This window comes from Salvelinus fontinalis, chromosome 38, assembly GCF_029448725.1.
Source record: "Salvelinus fontinalis isolate EN_2023a chromosome 38, ASM2944872v1, whole genome shotgun sequence".
Lineage (NCBI taxonomy): Eukaryota > Metazoa > Chordata > Actinopteri > Salmoniformes > Salmonidae > Salvelinus > Salvelinus fontinalis.
In genome coordinates this window covers 24,623,098-24,644,503 of record NC_074702.1, presented here as the reverse complement: position 1 = coordinate 24,644,503, position 21,406 = coordinate 24,623,098, and the positions used below count along the sequence as shown (strand labels likewise).

The following is a 21,406-nucleotide window of genomic DNA, read 5'->3' as shown; positions in this document are numbered from 1 at the left end:
GAACAGCCAAACAGTCCCGTATGGTACATACATTCGACGACACAGGAGACAATCACCCACAAACAAACAGTGAGAACGCCCTACCTAAATATGACTCTTAATTAGAGGAAAACGCAAACCACCTGCCTCTAATCAAGAGCCATACCAGGCAACCCAAAACCAACATAGAAACAGATAACATAGACTGCCCACCCAAAACACATGCCCTGACCATAAACACATAAAAAACAACATAAAACAGGTCAGGACCGTTACAGAACCCCCCCCTCAAGGTGCGAACGCCGGGCGCACCAGCACAAAGTCCAGGGGAGGGTCTGGGTGGGCAGTTGACCACGGTGGTGGCTCCGGCTCAGGACGCTGTCCCCACACCACCATAGTCACTCCCCGCTTCTGTCTTCCCCTCCCAATGACCACCCTAAAACTCACATCCCCTAAATAAACGGCCAGCACCAGGAGACGGGGCAGCACCGGGACAAGGGGCAGCACCGGGACAAGGGGCAGCACCGGGACAAGGGGCAGCACCGGGACAAGGGGCAGCACCGGGATAAGGGGCAGCACCAGGATAAAGACCAGCACCGGGAAAAGGGGCAGCACCGAGACAAGGGGCAGCACCGGGATAAGGGGCAGCACCGGGACAAGGGGCAGCACCGGGACAAGGGGCAACACCGGGACAAGGGGCAGGTCCCGGCTGATATACTCTGGCAGATCCTGGCTGAGGGACTCTGGCAGGTCTATGCAGGCTGACGGCTCTCGACGCTCATGGCAGGCTGACGGCTCTCGACGCTCATGGCAGGCTGACGGCTCTCGACGCTCATGGCAGGCTGACGGCTCTCGACGCTCATGGCTCTCTGACGGCTCTGGCTGCTCATGGCTCTCTGACGGCTCTGGCTGCTCATGGCTCTCTGACGGCTCTGGCTGCTCATGGCTCTCTGACGGCTCTGGCTGCTCATGGCTCTCTGACGGCTCTGGCTGCTCATGGCTCTCTGACGGCTCTGGCTGCTCATGGCTCGCTGGCGGCTCTGGCAGATCCTGTCTGGTTGGCGGCTCTGGCAGATCCTGTCTGGCGGGCGGCTCTGGCAGATCCTGTCTGGCGGGCGGCTCTGGCAGATCCTGTCTGGCGGGCGGCTCTGGCAGATCCTGTCTGGCGGGCGGCTCTAGCGGCTCCTGTCTGGCTGACGGCTCTAGCGGCTCCTGTCTGGCGGATGGCTCTGTAGGCTCATGGCAGACGGGCGGCTTTGCAGGCTCATGGCAGACGGGCGGCTTTGCAGGCTCCTGGCAGACGGATGACTCAGACGGCGCTGGGGAGACGGATGGCTCAGATGGCGCTGGGGAGACGGATGGCTCAGATGGCGCTGGGGAGACGGATGGCTCAGATGGCGCTGGTGAGACAGATGGCTCTGGCCGGATACGGCGCACTGTAGACCTGGTGCGTGGTGCCGGAACTGGAGGCACCGGGCTAAGGATAAGCACCTTCCTACTAGTGCGGGAAGCAGGGACAGGGCACACTGTACTCTCAAAGCCCACTCTGTAACTGATGCGAGGCACCGGCACTGGTGACACCGGGCTGAGGACAAGCACATCAGGATTAGTAGGGGGAGAAGATACAGTGTGTACAGGGCTCTGGAGACGCACAGGTGGCTTAGTGCGTGGTGCCGGAACTGGAGGCACCGGGCTAGATACACGCACTACAGAGAGAGTGCGTGGAGGAGGAACTGGGCTCAGGAGACGCACTGGTAGCCTAGTGCGTAGTGTAGGCACTGTAGGTACTAGGCTGGGGCGGGGAGGTGGCGCCGGAAATACCGGACTGTGGAGGCGTACTGGCACTCTTGAGCATTGAGCCTGCCCAACCTTACCTGGTTGAATGCTCCCGGTTGCCCAACCAGTGCGGGGAGGTGGAATAACCCGCACCGGCCTATGTAGGCGAACCGGGGAAACCATGCGTAAGGCAGGTGCCATGTATGCCGGCCCGAGGAGACGCACTGGAGACCAGACGCGTTGAGCCGGCCTCATGACACCTGGCTCAATACCCAATCTAGCCCTGCCAGTGCGGGGAGGTGGAATAACCCGCACTGGGCTATGCACTCGTACAGGAGACACCGTGCGCTCTACTGCGTAACACGGCGCCTGCCCGTACTCCCGCTCTCCACGGTAAGCCTGAGAAGTGGGCGCAGGTCTCCTACCTGCCCTTGGCCCACTACCTCTTAGCCCCCCCCCAAGAAATTTTTGGGAGTTACTTACGGGCTTTTTGGGCTTCCGTGCCAGACGCGTTCCCTCATAGCTCCGGTTCCTCTCTCCGGTAGCCTCTGCTCTCCTCAGTGCCTCCAGCTGCTGGGCTTTAGCTGCCTCCCTCTCTTCCTGAGAGCGACGATTCTCTCCTGCCTTAGCCCAGGGACCTTCTCCATTCAATATCTGCTCCCAAGTCCAGAAGTCCTTGTTGCCCTGTCCCTTACTCCGTTTAGTTTTCCCTTGCCGCTTGGTCTTAGCGTGGTGGGTGATTCTGTAAAGGCTGTCTCTCTCCTCATCCTCGGACGAGGAGAGGAGAGAAGGATCATCAGACCAAAATGCAGCAGTAGGGAAATAAGCCATCTTTTTATTTACAACGACGATGATGGCAACACGAAAAACAAAACACTTACAAATTTACAAAACAAGAAAACGACGTCAACGAAACCTGAACATAAACTTACATAACTACACGTAAACTCACGGACAGGAAACAGACGACATCGAAACGAAAACGAACAGCCAAACAGTCCCGTATGGTACATACATTCGACGACACAGGAGACAATCACCCACAAACAAACAGTGAGAACGCCCTACCTAAATATGACTCTTAATTAGAGGAAAACGCAAACCACCTGCCTCTAATCAAGAGCCATACCAGGCAACCCAAAACCAACATAGAAACAGATAACATAGACTGCCCACCCAAAACACATGCCCTGACCATAAACACATAAAAAACAACATAAAACAGGTCAGGACCGTTACAGATCTTCTAAAATCTTCAGAAAAACAATATGCCATTTGAGAGTTTTCTTTAGGAAACAACATGACAGGGAAGATGTTAATTTACCAGACATCCATATGCATTCAGATCCGACCTGGCGTGTCTAGCTCCATCAATAGACGAGGAATATTGGCCAAATGAGCCACATTTACCTGTCCTTAAACAACCTATAGCAAATTACAAAAACACTATTCCTTGTGTTTCGATGTGTAGCATATGCAAAACTTTATAGCCTATTTTTTATTGGTTTATAGGCTACTTTCCTAAAACAATAATTGTCCACCTCACAGTTCAGCTATCAGAAATTTGAGCACTACATGTATCAGGGCTTAGATGTCCACTGTATGATATTAACATTTTAATAAATATATATAGCCTATATAAAGGAAGAGAAGCTTAGACCTAACCCTAGAGCGATAGAGAGAGATATGCCGGTGACATGCTATGACACCGACAAGCATTTCTTTATGTGAGATGGCTACTGCGTCTGCTATACAGATATAGAATGTAGAAGTAGAATTAGTTCATTTTCAATCAGAATATTTTGTATAAAGATAAGCATTATATTGTTAGATTATAGAAGTAACTCTGGTAGGCCTGAAACAAGTCTTCCTCACCTCAAGTTCAACTGTCAAGAGTCCAATTGGAGCGCCGGGGCGCGCTGCCTTCATATCATAGGCCTGCAGTAGCTAAAGCTTAATAATAGCCACGCCATAACAAATGTTTCTAAATTGTATTAGGGTAATATCAAAAGTAAGTCAAGTCATTGTTTATAGGGAAAATACAAGCAGAAGAGAAAATGTAAATCATGGAAAAAACGCAGTGCCCTTCCCTGTGCCCAATAAAAAAACACACAACCCTCCCCTATTTCGGACCACACCTTCCCCAAGTAAATTTCGATCTTTCCCTACCACTTTCCTATAACAAAGTCTTTCCTATGTAAAACTGTCTCAACACCAAAATACTGATGCATATCTGATGGCGTTATGTTCATTAACCATCCAACCATCTCATGTGTAATGATCAACATCAAAGAAGACTATGCTATAACGTGACAAATTTTGCCCCACCTCTGATATTGTTGCATGTCTCAAGTCTGTAAAGGTTGTACGAAACAGTCCCAAACATTTCACAACAAAGAAAAAAATGGTTACATGTTGGCACACCAAACTATTTCAGCATCATTGTCTCGTGTCTAACAAATTCAGTAACACATATTGTCATGTACAGTATTCACAGTTCCATACCTTGTGTCCATTCTGACATTTCCTAACAACAGCAGTATCTGAATAACACCATTAAAATCCCGCTTTGTGGTCTACAATTAGTGTAGCCATTACAGAATTACCGTAGCAACTCTTGAACACTGCATACTACAGCGAGAGGCAACAAGGGAAGTGGAGCTCCTTTCATAACATAACCTGATTTGTGCATCGTCAACTGTCCTGGTGTGACTCTTAAGCCTTAGAGAAGTGAGAACACTCCGGCTTCGACACTCAGACCTGTCAAGCCCAGTTTAAGTAAATGCTGCGCTGGTAATTATATTAGCAAGGATTCTAAAACTAAGCACCACCAGTGGAGATGGTGTGAGAAAAACACAAAGCATTTCCATTACGCAAGAAGCACAATTAGCTAGTATATCAAATAAAATAAAATGTTATTGGTCACATACACATGGTTAGCAGATGTTAATGTGAGTGTAGCGAAAGGCTTGTGCTTCTAGTTCCGACCATGCAGTAATATCTAACAAGTAATCTAACAATTTCACAACAACTACCTTATACACACAAGTGTAAAGGAATGAATAAGAATATGTACATATAAATATATGGATGAGCGATGGCCGAACGGCATAGGCAAGATGCAGTGGATGGTATAGAGATGGTACAGTATATACATATGAGATGAGTAATGTAGGGTATGTAAACATAACGTGGCATAGTTTAAAGTGGCTAGTGATACATGTATTACATAAAGATGGCAAGATGCAGTAGATGGTATAGAGAACAGTATATTCATATGAGATGAGTAATGTAGGGTATGTAAACATTATATAAAGTGGCATAGTTTAAAGTGGCTAGTGATACATGTATTACATAAAGATGGCAAGATGCAGTAGATGGTATAGAGAACAGTATATACATATGAGATGCGTAATGTAGGGTATGTAAACATTATATAAAGTGGCATTGTTTAAAGTGACTCGTGATACATTTAGTACATCACATTTTTAATTATTAAGTGGCTAGAGATTTGAGTCAGTATGTTGGCAGCAGCCACTCAATATATATCAGGAGATGTTCCTGTCGTTGGAACGGTAATTGTTGGTGAAGTGATAATTATATTCTGACAATATTTTTTGTGCACAGGAGAAAGTGCTAATTTGAGCTTGAAGGGGGCAATCTGCAGTTCAAACAACAACAAAGTGTTAACCCCGCCACTGATTTGGTAAACAGCTGAGGGATGGGGCTGGAGAAATGTAATCATTTTCAAATTCGATGCAAGGACTACTATAGCTTTAGTTTCAACCATGTTTTGAGGCTATACAGTGTATTTTTACAATTACAGTGTTTACAAACATTGGAGTAAAACAGGTTTATATTTTCGGTTCGGATGGGGTAAACAGTTCGAGGCATTTTTAAGTTCTATTCTTCAAGGATCAATGTGTTTATATCATTCATTTAAAAGTTTTTAAAAACTGTGTAGAAATCACATATTGCCCCTTTAAGTATGATGAAGATAGACGTATCTCTCCTGTTGTGACCGATACACCACAAGACACAAGTATACACACAAACTCTGTGTGTCATGTCATACACAGTACACACAGCTGTAACGGCAGCCTTCCTCCTCTTCGTCTGAAGAGGAGGTGTAGCAGGGATCGGACCAAGACGCAGCGTATTCCGTGTTCAACATGATTTAATCAACAAGACGAAAACTGTGAACACTTACAACAATATAAATGTGGCAAACCGATACAGCCCTATCTGGTGCAGAGAAAACACAGAGACAGGAAACAACCACCCACAAACCCCAACACAAAACAAGCCACCTATATATGATTCCCAATCAGAGACAACACAAAACATCTGCCTCTGATTGAGAACCATATTAGGCCAAACATAGAAACAGACAAACTAGACACACAACATAGAATGCCCACCCAGCTCACGTCCTGACCAACACTAAAACAAGCAAAACACACAAGAACTATGGTCAGAACGTGACAACAGCAGTGTTATCTACAGTGCCTTCAGAAGTATATTTACACCTCTTGGCTTTTTTCACATTTTGTTGGGTTACAATGTGGAATTAAAATGTATTTAATTGTCATTTTTTGTCATCTATCTCCATGAAATACTCTAATGTCAAAGTGGAAGAAGAATTATATATATATTTTTAAATGTAATGGAAAATAAAGCACTAATATGTCTTAATTAGATAAGTATTCAACCCACTGAGTCAATACATGATAGAATCACCTTTGGCAGCAATTACAGCTGTGAGTCTTTCTGAGCAAGTAGCTAAGAGCTTTGCACACCTGGATTGTACAATATTTGCCCGTTAGTCTTTGAAAAATTATTCAAGCTCTGTCAAGTTGGTTGTTGATCATTGCTAAACAGCCATTGTTAAGTGTTGCCATAGATTTTCGAGCGGATTTAAGTCAAAACTGTAACTGTAGGTCACTCAAGAACATTCAATGTTGTCTTGGTAAGCAACTCCAGTGTATATTTGGCCTTGTGTTTTAAGTAGTTGTCCAGCTGATAGATGACTTTGTCTCCCAGTGTCTGTTGGACAGCAGACTGAACTGAACTGACCGTTTTCCTGTAGGATTTTTTGTTTATTTTTAGCCCCAAAAAAACTCCCTAGTCTTTGCCTATGCCAAGTATACCCAGAACATGATACACCCATCACCATACTTGAAAATATGAAGAGTGGTACTCAGTGATTTGTTGTGTTGGATTTGACCCAAACATAACGCTTTGTATTCAGGACAAAAAGTTATTACTTTAGTGTCTTATTGGAAACCGGATGCATGTTTATTGGAAAATGTTTATTCTGTACAGGCTTCCTTATTTTCACTCTCATTTATGTTAGTAGTTTGGAATAACTACAATGTTGTTGATACCTCCTCAGTTATTTCCTATCACAGCTATTAAACTCTTTAACTGTTTTAAAATCCCCATTGGCCTCATGGTGAAATCCCAACAGACTCCCTAAGAAATCCCTAAGCGGTTTCCTTCCTCGCCGGCAACCGAGTTTGGAAAGGTGCCTGTATCTTTGTAGAGACTGGGTGTATTGATTTATCATCCAAAGTGTAATTAACTGCACCATGCTCATACTCAATGTCTACTTTCTTTTACCCATCTACCAATAGGTGCCCTTCTTTGTGAAATATTGGACAACCTCCCTTGTCTTTGTGGTTGAAATTCACTGCTCAACTGAGGGACCTTACAGATAATTGTATGTATGGAGAACAGAAATGAGACAGTCATTCAAAAATCATGTTAAGCACTATTATTGCAGTCCATGCATTTTATTATGTGACTTGTTAAGTAAACTTTTACTCCTGAACTTATTTAGGCTTTCCGTAACAAAAGGGTTGGAGACTTATTGCCTCAAGACATTTCAGCTTTTTATTTTTAACGAATATATTAACATTTCTAATAAACATAATTCCACTTTGACATTATGGGGTATGTGTGTGGAGCAGTGACACAAATTCTCAAATGAATCAATATTAAATTCAGGCTGTCACACAACAACATCTGGAAAAAGTCAAGGGGTGTGAATAGTTTCTGAGTAAATGCTTGCCTCTACTACTGTCGTATGTCTTTACGTCACTACCGCAATTTGGGCTTCTTTGCATTGACAACAGTCTCTCTCTCTCTTTCTATCTCTCTTCTAACCATAGATACTGAAACCACATCTTTTCCTCCTGCATGTTGAAACACACGTTGCTTTGGTATGCAGTTAAAGACTGCCTGACTTTAAAGGAGAATGTACTAATGATTTTGATTAAATGTATGTGTATGTTTGTGTTCCCACATGTGTCTGTGTGTGTGTGGGGGAGTTAGAAGGGAGAGTGTTCTTATCTTCCTGGCGCAGGATTCCTCTTCCTCCCCATCAGGGGGGTAATCTCCCCAGCTGGCACATAGATAGAGGCAGACACAGGCAGACAGTGCCTCAGTGAAGTCTGCAGCAACCACCACTGCATGCATAAACTAAATCACCACGCTCCTAGAAGAACACATCCTTAAACACAGGTCCAGGATCACCTTACCCTCCCTAAATCCAAACCTTAACCATTCTAGAGGGGAAAATCCAAAACTGACTGTTGATCAGTTTCTAGGGGTAACTAGACTGATCTTATTAGAGCACCTTCAATCTACATTTTTTAAGATCGACAAGTGTATCCCTGCAGCGCTTCCCATCCTTATTCTTTCTACAAGCCTCATACTCATATTGGAAAACCGCTAGACTCCTGTAACAGCACTTAACGTATGCCTCAACTTCCAAAACCCTCTCCCTTTCCAGTGACAGTGTTGCTTATAGTTGTATCTCCCTGTGCCTGCAGAGGGTCAGACCTCAAACCAGCAGAAGCCTAGTGTTCCCCCTCTTCTATCCATCAGCTTTGAAGTTACAGGTAGGTGCTTTAGACCAATCCGAACCTCCCCTCTCTGCCTTGTAGGTGCTTTAGACCAATCCGAACCTCCTCTCTCTGCCTTGTAGGTGCTTTAGACCAATCCGAACCTCCTCTCTCTGCCTTGTAGGTGCTTTAGACCAATCCGAACCTCCCCTCTCTGCCTTGTAGGTGCTTTAGACCAATCCGAACCTCCTCTCTCTGCCTTGTAGGTGCTTTAGACCAATCCGAACCTCTCCTCTGCCTTGTAGGTGCTTTAGACCAATCCGAACCTCGCCTCTCTGCCTTGTAGGTGCTTTATACCAATCCGAACCTCCTCTCTCTGCCTTGTAGGTGCTTTAGACCAATCCGAACCTCGCCTCTCTGCCTTGTAGGTGCTTTATACCAATCCGAACCTCCTCTCTCTGCCTTGTAGGTGCTTTAGACCAATCCGAACCTCCTCTCTCTGTATTCTTCTCCTCCTTGCTGTTTCTCTGTTCTACTTTTTTCCTTTCCATTCCTAATAATGTTTCTCAATTGAAGTATGTACTGTTAGCATGCATTTCTGTTTTGATGGATGATACTATGACAGTGTTTTGATAGGTTGGTCTCTCCGCAGATTTTGCGTCTCAAGTAGTGTCGTTTTCTGAAACACCAAGTTTGAGCATAAACGGTTTCAAGAAGTGGTACGGAAAAAGGACAACAAAGTATTTGCCTGGCACATCGGGACAAGTTTTTAAGCTTTTGTGGGAATGGTGAAATAACTCAGTGTTGTTTTTCCAAATGGAATATGCAAAGCATCTGTAAGATGTTTTCCCCCTGTTTTTCTGCTCTGGCACACAATAAGCAGCACTCACATTAGTTGCGGTAGGGACATTTGTTATTGTAGCTTCAATACAATGCAGGAAATACAAGCACATTGTATAAGTCGTGTAATGAAGATACTGGGTTTTTCTTTATCACAAACACCACTAATCTATTGGTCGACAATTTCTATTCAGAATGGATTGATGTACTTAGATTTAAGTCTGTTCTGCACACTAATAATACAAGGATTATCAGGCTTACCAAATGCAGTATTTGACCATTTGTAAGGGAATAATTCCTTTTGCCTATCAATTTCAAAGCTGTGCTTTATACGCTCGGTATAATTATTTTTCAGCTCTCTTGACTTGATAAGACTCGAAGCACTGAATGTATTGTTGGAGCTGTCAGACTTAGGGAGAGAGACGTGTGAGGACATCTTGATCTTCACATCCGGCTTAGTGAGAAAGTGTGTTTGTGTACGAGTGTAATTGATTGAAAGTGTTGCAACCGTTGATGCAATGTTTGGATCATAGATTGAGTGTCTGTACGTCTGTTTGGATCATAGATTGAGTGTCTGTACGTCTGTTTGGATCATAGATCGAGTGTCTGTACGTGTGTTTGGATCATAGATTGAGTGTCTGTACGTGTTTGGATCATAGATTGAGTGTCTGTACGTGTGTTTGGATCATAGATTGAGTGTCTGTACGTGTGTTTGGATCATAGATTGAGTGTCTGTACGTCTGTTTGGATCATAGATTGAGTGTCTGTACGTGTGTTTGGATCAAAGATTGAGTGTCTGTACGTGTGTTTGGATCATAGATTGAGTGTCTGTACGTCTGTTTGGATCATAGATTGAGTGTCTGTACGTGTGTTTGGATCAAAGATTGAGTGTCTGTACGTGTGTTTGGATCATAGATTGAGTGTCTGTACGTGTGTTTGGATCATAGATTGAGTGTCTGTACGTGTGTGTGCACATATACAGGTGTGTGCAAGTGTGTGCGTACGTGCATTTGTGCATGTGTGTGTGTGTGTGTACGTCTGTTCGTGTCCACATGTGTGCCCACGCGCCTCTGAACATTGGATCTGTGCGTGTGTGTGTTCATATGCTGTGGCTGAGGGGTGTAAATTTGACAGTGTAGCCAACGGTAGTGGATTTTGCTTTGGACAATCTGTTAGGAGATCAAGAGCCTTTGTTGCATCAACCAGAACAACCAGCACTGTGCTTTGTTCCAAAACAGCTTTGATGTGACAGACACACAAAACCACTCACCAACTTTCCACTCCAACTTCTCAAACAAACCCATTTATTCAAGTGCATTTAAGAAACATCCAGAAAATGGCGTCTCACAGTCGGCTTCACTTATCCTCCTGCCGAGAAAAACAATCTCTCTTTTGTTCCTTTGCGTGAAGAGAAGTTCCTCTGCGGGAATATATGCATCGTGTACACAGCTTCTAAATCTGAAGCGCGACAACAGGGGAATCATAGCACCGGATTATTCTTCATAGAATATGTATGAGAGGAGACACTGCAGCTCTTTCACACCTTCGGTACAGCCTTCATGTGTCTTCAGTGAGAGCGGTGGGCCTGTTTCAAGTGTTAGATTGTGCTGAAAGGTTCATCAGAGTTCATTTATCACCCTGAAATGCTAACAGTATGCTAACAGTGGGGCGAAAAACAAAGGGAAATGACAGCACTTCACAGACTGTAGACCTTTACTGTGGGTTTCATGTGCTCTCTTCTAGGACCTTGTTTTTTATTTTACCTTTATTTTACTTGGCAAGTTAGTTAAGAATTTTATTTTATTTTCAATGACAGCCTAGGAACAGTGGGTTAACTGCTTTGTTCAGGGGCAGAACAACAGATTTTTACCTCATCAACTCAGGGATTTGATCTTGCAACCTTTTGATTACTAGTTCAACGCTCTAACCACTAGGCTACAGGCGTGCATTGAAGTAAAAACCAACGTTTTTTTCCATTTTGCATTTTCCTCTGCATTATCATAACCAAGAACACTAGTAAACATTCTGCATAAAGACAAGTACGGGATGAGATCAAATGGAAAATATACTCAGTCGATTCCAAGAAAATACTTAAATACCACTGCTGTATCTAATCTAACAGTTCATCTGTTTCTCAGTATATTTGTTCATCTATTTCTCTGTATTTGTCTGGGTATATCGTAATATTTCAGAATATATCAGTATATGTATGACTATGTTAGTATGACTATGTTAGTATGTACAATCCCCTAAGTATTTGTTTGGACAGTGAAGCTAAAACGTTTAGTTTGGCTCTATACTCCAGTATTTTGTATTTGAGATCAAATGTTTCATACAGAATGTCACCTTTTGTTTGAGGGTTTTTTCATACATATCTGTTTTACTGTTAAGAAATAAAAAATACTTTATGTATCTAGTCTCCCCATTTGAAGGTGTCAAGTAGTCGGACAAATTCACTTATACAGTATGTGTATTAAAGTTGATAAATGAAAGCAATATTTCTAGCATACAATGATTACATCAAGCTTTTGCAGTTTGTTTTGGTTGTGTTTCAAATTCTGTTGTGCCCAATAGAAATGAATGGTAAATAATGGTAAATAATGTATCTTTATTTTTAACTCTGCATTGTTGGAAAAGGCCCCGTTATTCTATTGTTAGTCTACACCTGTTGTTTATGAAGCATTTGACAATTTTGATTTGATTTGATTTAATGTGTACCATGATTACAGATAATCATGAACGAATCATGAACAATGATGAGTGAGAAAGTTAGAGGCATAAATAACACCCCCCCCCCCCCAAATGCTAATGGTGAGAGGTTAGCATGTCTTGGGGGTATGATATTTGTGCCTTCTGTAACTTTGTCACTCAAATGGGGAGACTACATACATCAAGTGCTTTAATTTCTAAACAGACTTGTATGAAATACCCTTAAATTAAAGGTAACACTCTGTTCTGTCTCCTCATGAAACATTTGATCTTTTTAATGAAATTGAAAAAGTAATGTTTGAGCTTTACTGTCAAAATAAATACATAAGGGAATGTACATATACAGTATTTTGGAATATATCAGTATATTTCTGACCATACTGTAAGTATATTTGTATGCCTGTCCCTTATATCCATGTCCCTAGCATCCCGTCCTGTGGACAGCAAGCTGTGTGGGGGTCCCATCCCCAACACGTCACAGCTGTGTCACATCCCCTGTCCCATCGAGTGTGAAGTGTCCCCATGGGGGGCCTGGGGACCCTGCACCTATGAGAACTGTGACGTCCAAGAAGGGAAGAAAGGTGTGTGGATAAGGCTTGGAGTGGGACTACTGTATGCCGATCACACTTTATTTGGATAGTCCCATATAGATGATCAACAGATGGTCACACTATCAACAAACAATCAAATGCTTGCTAAGGTTAGGGTTAGGTTTAGAATAAAGGTTACGTAAGAGTTAAGTTTAGGGTTGGGATAATGGTTAAGGTTAGGGCTAGGGTTAGGCTTAGTGGATAGTTCATTGAAATGCTGTTGACAGTTATTGAACATCTACTGAACACCTATAAACCATTTATAAACATGGCACTGTTTCAGAAGGTTATACAGTAATTAACAGTGAATATATAGTAGTTGGTGTTATTGTAGCCATTGTAAAGTCCTCTTAAACAAACATATTCTGGCATAAATGTAGTATCTAACATCTGTGAGTGGTTCAACACCCACATGATAATTACACGCTGGCTCTTCGCAATGAAATCCTCTCGATTGTATCATTGTATGGTCAATTTGATCACAGTATGTGTTAAAGTGCAAACAATTAACTAGGCAATTACTTGCTTGCACTTGTACACTAATCCCAGTCTTATCATAGTAACATATCTTATTATTCCATTTCGAGAGAGCTGTTGAAGAGATCAATTCCAAAGGAGAATTTTTTTTTTTCATTCTACATTTTTCATATTAAATTGAATTATATGTCTTTTTCCATTCGGCAGGTTTTAAACTGAGGAAACGGGAGATGAGCAATGAGCCAACAGGTGGACCAGGGAACTGCCCTCACCTGGTGGAGGCTGTCCCATGTGACGAACCCAGATGCTGGGACTGGCGCCTGGTCAGACTGGATGAGTGTATCCCCGACGGGGAGCTGCCGTGTGGCTCCGGGACACAGATACCTCAGGTCCAGTGTGTCAACAGCACCGGTGAGGAAAATCATGGTAATAACTAATTATCGGCTAAAGATTATTTCAATTGGATTTTTCCTTCGTTAATTCCGTTAAACTCAGTCTCCATAATCGTTGCTGTGTGATTGTAGATTAAGCTCTGTGATTGCAGTCTATAGGTTTATTGATTTGGTTACCGCACATTACAGTCCTTTATTTTCAGTGGAGGTTTGCTTGACTAATTCATGTATAACACAGCCAACAGGCAAAACTGACTGAAATGACGTCGTTACAACCAGAAAATGGTTGAAATGTTGTCATTAAGACGTTATTTCAACCAGTTATGCCTGCTAAGCTAGCATAGTACAATAAAACTCTACTATAGTATTCTGACTTATTATTATGCTCAGAATCCACCACATTGTTAGCTCAGCTCCCTGATCCCCCCCCAAGAGTAGCTCACCACTTCCAGATTAACTATTTACATCTGTGATGAATAAAGGTGTCCGCATGCTTCCCAGCCGAAACAGTTCGGAAAAGTTTGTGCATACAGTGCGTTCGGAGAGTATTCAGACCCCTTGACTTTTTCCACATTTTGTTACGTTACAACCTTATTATCAAATTGATCAAATAAAAAGGTGTCCTCATTGATCTACAACAATACCCCATAATGACAAAGCGAAGTTTGCAAATTTCTTAAAAATAAAAAACAGAAATAACTTATTTACATAAGTATTCAGACCCTTTGCTATGAGACTCGAATTCGAACTCAATTGCATCCTGTTTCCATTGATCATCCATGAGATGTTTTTACAACTTGATTGGAGTCCACTTGTGGAAAATTCAATTGATTGGACATGATTTGGAAAGGCACACACCTGTCTATATAAAGGTCCCACAGTTGACAGTGCATGTCAGACCAAAAACCAAGCCATGAGGTTGAAGGAATTGTCCGCAGAGCTCCGAGACAGGATTGTGTCGGGGCACAGATCTGGATCTGGGGAAGGGTACCAAAAGATTTCTGCAGCGTTGAAGGTCCCCAAGAACACAGTTGCACACAGAACACAGTTGCCTCCTTCAATCATTCTTAAATGGAAGAAGTTTGGAACCACCAAGACTCTTCCTAGAGCTGGCCACCCAGCCAAACTGAGCAATCGAGGGAGAAAGGCCTTTGTGAGGGAGGTGACCAAGAGCTTTAGAGTTCCTCTGTGGAGATGGGAGAAACTTCCAGAAGGACAACCATCTCTGCAGCACCCCACCAATCAGGCCTTTAAGGTAGAGTGGCCAAATGGAAGCTACTCCTCAGTAAAAGGCACATAACACCCCGCTTGGAGTTTGCCAAAAGGCTCCTAAAGACACGCAAACCATGAGAAACAAGATTCTCTGCATGATGAAACCAAGATTCAACTCTTTGGTCTGAATGCCATGTCTGGAGGGACCTGAAAATAGCTGTGCAGCAACGCTCCCCATCCACCAGACAGAGCTCGAGATCTGCAGAGAAGAATGCGAGAAACTCCCCAAATACAGGTGTGCCAAGCTTGTAGCGTCATACCCAAGAAGACTCGAGGGCTGTAATCGCAGCCAAAGGGGCTTCAAAAAGTAAATACTTATGTAAATGTGACATTTAATTTGAAAAATTATGTACTTTTGCAAAAATTCTAAAAACCTGTTTTTGCTTTGCAATTATGGGTTATTGTGTGTAGATTGATGAGTGAAAAAAAATATGGAATACATTTTCGAATAAGGCTGTAACGTAACAAAATGTGGGAAAAAGGAAAAAGTCGAGGGGTCTGAATACTTTCCGAATGCACCGTATATTATGACAACATTTTTTGAGATTTTTGTTTATTTTGAACTTCGGTGAGGGTTTTTTCGGCTGTTCGGGCACACACAATTTTTTATGGAGGCAAGTTCGGAGCCGAAGTCTACGCCCCCTTCGTCGGTGATTGGTCAACAGAAGAGAGTCTTCAATAAAGGCGACTAATTTTCAAGCACATTTTTTGATTGAGAAATACTGCACCAAACATCTTAGTTAGATGTAAAATTGAGTGGCTAAGATTTATGTTAGATTAATTCTGATTATTTTAAGTAAATGTATACTGGCTACGGCATTTCAAAATGGACTATTGTCACTTTTTCTTGTTTTTCAAGCGAAGGTCTTTTAAGGGAGTAAGCGAGCACACTCATTTAGTTTGGCTAACCGAGTTCAGCTAGGCACCAGCCGAACTGAAGCATGCTGATGCCTTAAATCAGGGTCTCACCCTCTGGATAAAAAATCAGATGTTGCTCAAGGTGACCTCTCTACCAACCCTCTAACATATGGCTATACTCTAACTGAGTGAAGAGCTGGGTATGACTAGAGAGAGAATGGTGGTTAGCCTCCCTGCCGTTTATCATGGCTGCCATTTATCATGGAGTTCTCTCCAGACGCCCTCCCCCTCCTCACATCCCTCTCCCCGTCTCTTTTAACATTTCCCTAGCTCAGCATAGCCACATATTGCCCTCCCCCTTTTCACTCTCTCAGCCAGAGCAATTAAACCCTGCTCGCACTAAATCAAATCAATTCTCTCTGGCCCTGAGTCTCGGGGACTCCCTTAACTTTGCAGCTTCGTGGTTTTACTGCTCCACTTTACTACTGAAGAATGTTTGACTGAAGACAATGGCAGCCGCTGCAGAGAGATGCTGTCTGGGTTTTTCAGCAGATTTCAGAATGTGTGTGTGATTGACAAAGATGCTATGTTATCAATCCCAGGTATAGTCGCAATTCCTAGTTTGAGCGTTATGAACGAGATATAGAGAGATATCGAAGAGATACACAGAGAAAGATACAGGCACTGTAATGGATTGAGTCCAAATCATACTCCTACGATACTCCTTTGACAACGACCTCTTATCATCCTCCAAATTCGGAAAAACTGAAACATCCTACATTACATTGTCATCTCACCTCACACAGGACACACGCTGTACATGTACATCCACTAGTGGAATTCAGGGTTATTGCCAGGTCAGGTGATGTCTTCCTAGAAGCTCTGTGAGAGGCACAACCTCTTTGTGTTTTTCTACCTATCTTGACTGGCGTTGACCGATTCCCCCCTGTCTCCACTGATGTTTGTTGTGTTATGATTTTGTGCTACTTTTTGCCCTAGAGACTTTGGACTCAATGTCTGTCTGCCGTACTGAGGCTGAATTTTATGAAACTGCCACACCAACAACAAACAGCCACACCGCAGACAAAAGTCTATACAAATGTCATTGAAACTCCCCTGTCGATACTGAGCGTTTCTGATATATACTGATATTCACTGTTCTGACTAATTTAAAAGGAACTGTTTTTCTCAGTTCACTAAGCCTGGAGTTTTTCTAATAAAGGGTGTTCTGTTCGTTCATGTTTTTGCCACCGTGAGAGCCACTGAGTTTCCTTGTCACTTCACATTTCCACACTGTCTCGGTTCAGTCACGATTGGTTCCCTGAATGCTCCTCAAAGTGACATCTTAATGTAAAGGCGGGCCGATCGGAGGGTTTGAAGCTCAACTCATCCTCAGCCTGAAATTGCAAAAACCAACCGTCGAAAGATCCATATTTACTCTGCCGAGCCATTGTGTTGCTCGTTTTGTTTTTTGAAGTGTCTTGAATTCAGATCATTGCAACATGGTAGCCCTTTCCTAATATTTTTCCTAATTTCATAATGAATACACTTTTCTTTTTTTTTTACAACAGAAAATCCGGTGTATCTATGTCAAACGGTTTGGTTATATTTCAGTCTTCTGTGATGTATATGAAGTGTAATATTGGGATGCAAACTCAAAGTGTTATACATTTCAACTCTATATCTGACATGGTACAGGTGACTGTAAGCTCATAACCATCTGTGTGAGGAATATACTTTTGTTTCAAGTAGATTTGTTTGTGTGACCCTGATTTAGCCCACTACAGTATAATGTTAACCTGTTAAAAGCACATACAGAATATGTGGCTTAATAGTATAACCCACTTAAGTGATCATGAATCATAAATATGTAAGTGAAAAATGTTTAAGTCCCGTGTGAGTTTGTACTTACTATGTCCAAAGCTAATTCAGTATTCAGATCGAGTTGCGTTGAGAATAGAGACGTCATTATTAATATGTTGTACAGATTATCCTCGATAACTTTAACCCAGCACGCTATTAAACAGTTACCAAACATTTGATCTAGCTGTGATGTCAGAAGGAAGACAACAGATCAAGTTGAACATCTGTGTTAATGAATTGTATGGGTTGAAATTGATTAGCATTCAATGACACTAAGGAAACAATATACAAACAACCCCACCAATGGACCAGAAAATTGTAGTATGGTTTATCATATTGTAGACAATATAATGGAGGGTGGCAGTCAGCCTCATGGTTTGAATCCCGAGCCGACCAGGCGAAAAAATCTGCCGATGTGCCTTGAGTAAGGCACTTAACCCTAATTGCTCCTGGAAATTGCTCTGGATAAGAATCTGCTAAGTTATATAAAGTGTACTACAATTACAGATTCTGTTTATGTTTGAGATTTTTTTTCTGTATTGAAAAAGTATATAACAGTTCAATCAATTATTGTTTTCTATTGTGCCACCCAGGTGACATGGTGGACAAGGAGCTGTGTGGGGGAGCCCCTGCCCCTGAGCCCATCGCCTGTGATGTACCTTGCCCTAAGGACTGTGTCCTCAGCGACTGGACCTCCTGGTCCTCCTGCTCCCAAACCTGTTCCAGTAAAACCATCGAGGGCAAGCAGCTGAGGACCCGCTCCGTACTGGCCTACAACGCTGGCGAAGGTGACTATGAAACTATATACTGTAGATGGTGTACCGTTCTGTACGGTCTTTATTGTATATCTACTGTAGTGTTCATTTACCATATTAAGTGGGTCTTTCTCTTTGTATAGCTTTCAAGTCACACTGTCCTTTAAAGTGTCTGTTCCTCTGTCTGCTACTGTCTTTGACTGTCCCTCTGTATGTTACTGTCTGTTACTGCCTGTCTGTCTGTCCCTCTGTCTGTTACTGTATGTTACTGTCTGTTACTGCCTGTCTGTCTGTCCCTCTGTCTGTTACTGTATGTTACTGTCTGTTACTGTCTTTTACTGTCCCTCTGTCTGTTACTGTATGTTACTGTCTGTTACTGCCTGTCTGTCTGTCCCTCTGTCTGTTACTGTATGTTACTGCCTGTCTTTTACTGTCCCTCTGTCTGTTACTGTCTTTTACTGTCCATCTGTCTGTTACTGCCTGTCTTTTACTGTCCCTCTGTATGTTACTGTCTGTTACTGCCTGTCTGTCTGTCCCTCTGTCTGTTGCTGTATGTTACTGTCTGTTACTGTATGTCTGTCCCGCTGTCTGTTACTGTTTGTTCATGTCTGTCTATCACTCTGTCTGTCTGTGTCTGTCTGTCTGTCTGTCTGTCTGTCTGTCTGTCTGTCTGTCTGTCTGCCTGCCACGTTGTCTGTTACTGTCTGTTTGTTTGTCTGTCTGTCTGTACCTCTGTCTGTCACTATGATTTTTTGTTTTCATTGAAACCTTTGGCTAAAAGTTGATCTGCATGTTGTTTACCTCCCCGCAGTAACTGCAATGGTCGTGGCATGGATCACAGTGATGGAGGGTAACCCTTGTGATTGAAATTAGCTGTTAGCAACATTTAACCTTAGCGATATGTTGGCAAATGACAAAATAATTGGATTTCTGTCAATGTTTATATACGTTACTGTAGTTATACCTCGACAACCTTTGGGCACTGTAGGTTTGATTTAAAATCCTAGTAACAATAGATGTAGTGAAAGAAGTAGTTGCTTTTGGTTTTGTTTTTGTACAGTAAGTAAGTATAACTCATTGTTCAAATGTATTTACACGTTCTCATATCTTGATGTGAGAATTTTGACATTCTATATCAATGTTTTCCAAAGGTCTTTCAAGGGTGCCAAAGTTTCCAAAGATTTTAGGTACATTCTATTTTTATCTTTAAAATTTGTAATAGTACTAGTAGTAGTAGCAGTAGTAGTAGTAGTAGTACTAGTAGTAGCAGTAGTAGGTGATGAGTAGTGGATATTGTTAGCGTAGAGTGTTAGGTAGATGATTTAAAGAGGCAAATCATTGTTGAAACAATTAAAAAAAGTACTCCCGTCACTGTTTCAGTAAAATGCTGAGGGATGGGGCTGGAGAAATGTAACTACTCTAAAATGTATAGACAGAGATATGGATGCAAGGATTGATTATCCATTATATCAAAAGTATGGTTTTAAACCTGTTTTGAGGCTGTACAGTGTTTGTCTACATTTACTTTGTTTACAAACATTAGAGTTAAACAAGCTTATATTTTAGCTTCTGATGGGGTACGACAGTTAAAACTCTTAAGGACCCGCTCCTTTAAAAAAAATGTTTTGCCTAAAATGACATACCCAAATCTAACTGCCTGTAGCTCAGGACCTGAAGCAAGGATATGCATATTCTTGATACCATTTGAAAGGAAACACTTTGAAGTTTGTGAAAATGTGAAATTAATGTAGGAGAATATAACACATTATATCTGGAAAAGGTAATACAAAGAAAAAAACGTGCGTTTAAAAAACAAATTGTACCATCATCTTTGAAATGCAAGAGAAAGGCCATAATATATTATTCCAGCCCAGGCACAATTTAGATTTTGGCCACTAGTAGACAGCAGTGTATGTGCAAAGTTTGAGACTGATCCAATGACTGCCCAAATGTGCCTAATTGGTTTATTAATAAATGAAATGAAATCAAACTTTATTTGTCACATGCGCCGAATACAACAAGTGTAGACTTTACCGTGAAAAATTTGATTATTATTATTTGACCATGCTGGTCATTTATGAACATTTGAACATCTTGGCCATGTTCTGTTATAATCTCCACCCGGCACCCCTCATAGCCTGGTTCCTCTCTAGGTTTCTTCCTAGGTTTTGGCCTTTCTTGGGAGTTTTTCCTAGCCACCATGCTTCTACACCTGCATTGCTTGCAGTTTGGGGTTTTTGGCTGGGTTTCTGTACAGCTCTTTGATATATCAGCTGATGTAAGAAGGGCTATATAAATACATTTGATTTGAAATGCTTACTTACAAGCCCTTAAAACCTCCCATTACCGGGATCAAAATCGACAACATCCGGGGAAGATAGAGCGAGCCAAATTTATATGACAAAATCCTAATAATAAACATTCATTAACATACAAGTGTCCTACATCATTTAAAAACGTAACTTCTTGTTAATCCAGCTGCTGTGTCAGATTTCAAAAAGGCTTTACGGCAAAAGCATACCATGCGATTATCTGAGGACAGCGCCCCACACACAAAACCATAAAAAACATTTTCCAAACCAGCAGAGGCGTCACAAAAGTCAGAAATAGCGATAAAATAAATCACTTACCTTTGAAGATCTTCCTCTGTTTGCAATCCCAAGCGTCCCAGCTACACAAAAAAAATCTGTTTAGTTGGTGTGTTTGATTCAGTAATCCACCCGTTCCACTAGTTCAACATGCATACAAAGGAATCCCAGAAGTTACCAATAAACTTTGTCCAATCAAGTCAAAAAACTTTCTAATCAATCTTCAGGTACCCTAATATGTAAATAAATTATAACATTTAAGACAGAGAATAGTGTGTTCAATACCGGAGATAAATAACGAAGTGCGCACCCTCATCCACACACGCCACAAGACTCCAGTCCAAATGAGAGCCACATTGAAAAACTACAAATTCTAGCAAATTTGTCAAAAAACAAGCCTGAAACACTTTCTAAAGACTGTTGACATCTAGTGGAAGCAAAATAGATTTTCCTCGGGTT

General features: G+C 42.1%; 1 protein-coding gene across 4 annotated transcripts in view; it reads left to right on the top strand.

Annotated features, from left to right (window-relative positions):
- The window catches only part of LOC129837920 (thrombospondin type-1 domain-containing protein 7A-like), a 109,031-nt gene that overhangs the window by 51,230 nt on the left and 36,395 nt on the right, over window positions 1-21,406 (top strand). Inside the window, exons 5-8 of one of the 4 annotated variants that reach the window (XM_055904449.1) lie at window positions 8,592-8,660; window positions 12,578-12,733; window positions 13,427-13,630; window positions 18,198-18,392. In XM_055904449.1, the coding sequence (XP_055760424.1) occupies window positions 8,592-8,660; window positions 12,578-12,733; window positions 13,427-13,630; window positions 18,198-18,392 (624 nt within the window). Of the gene's footprint in view, window positions 1-8,591; window positions 8,661-12,577; window positions 12,734-13,426; window positions 13,646-18,197; window positions 18,393-21,406 lie in introns of all 4 variants that reach the window. The other 3 variants (XM_055904448.1, XM_055904450.1, XM_055904451.1) reach the window with 3 other exon arrangements.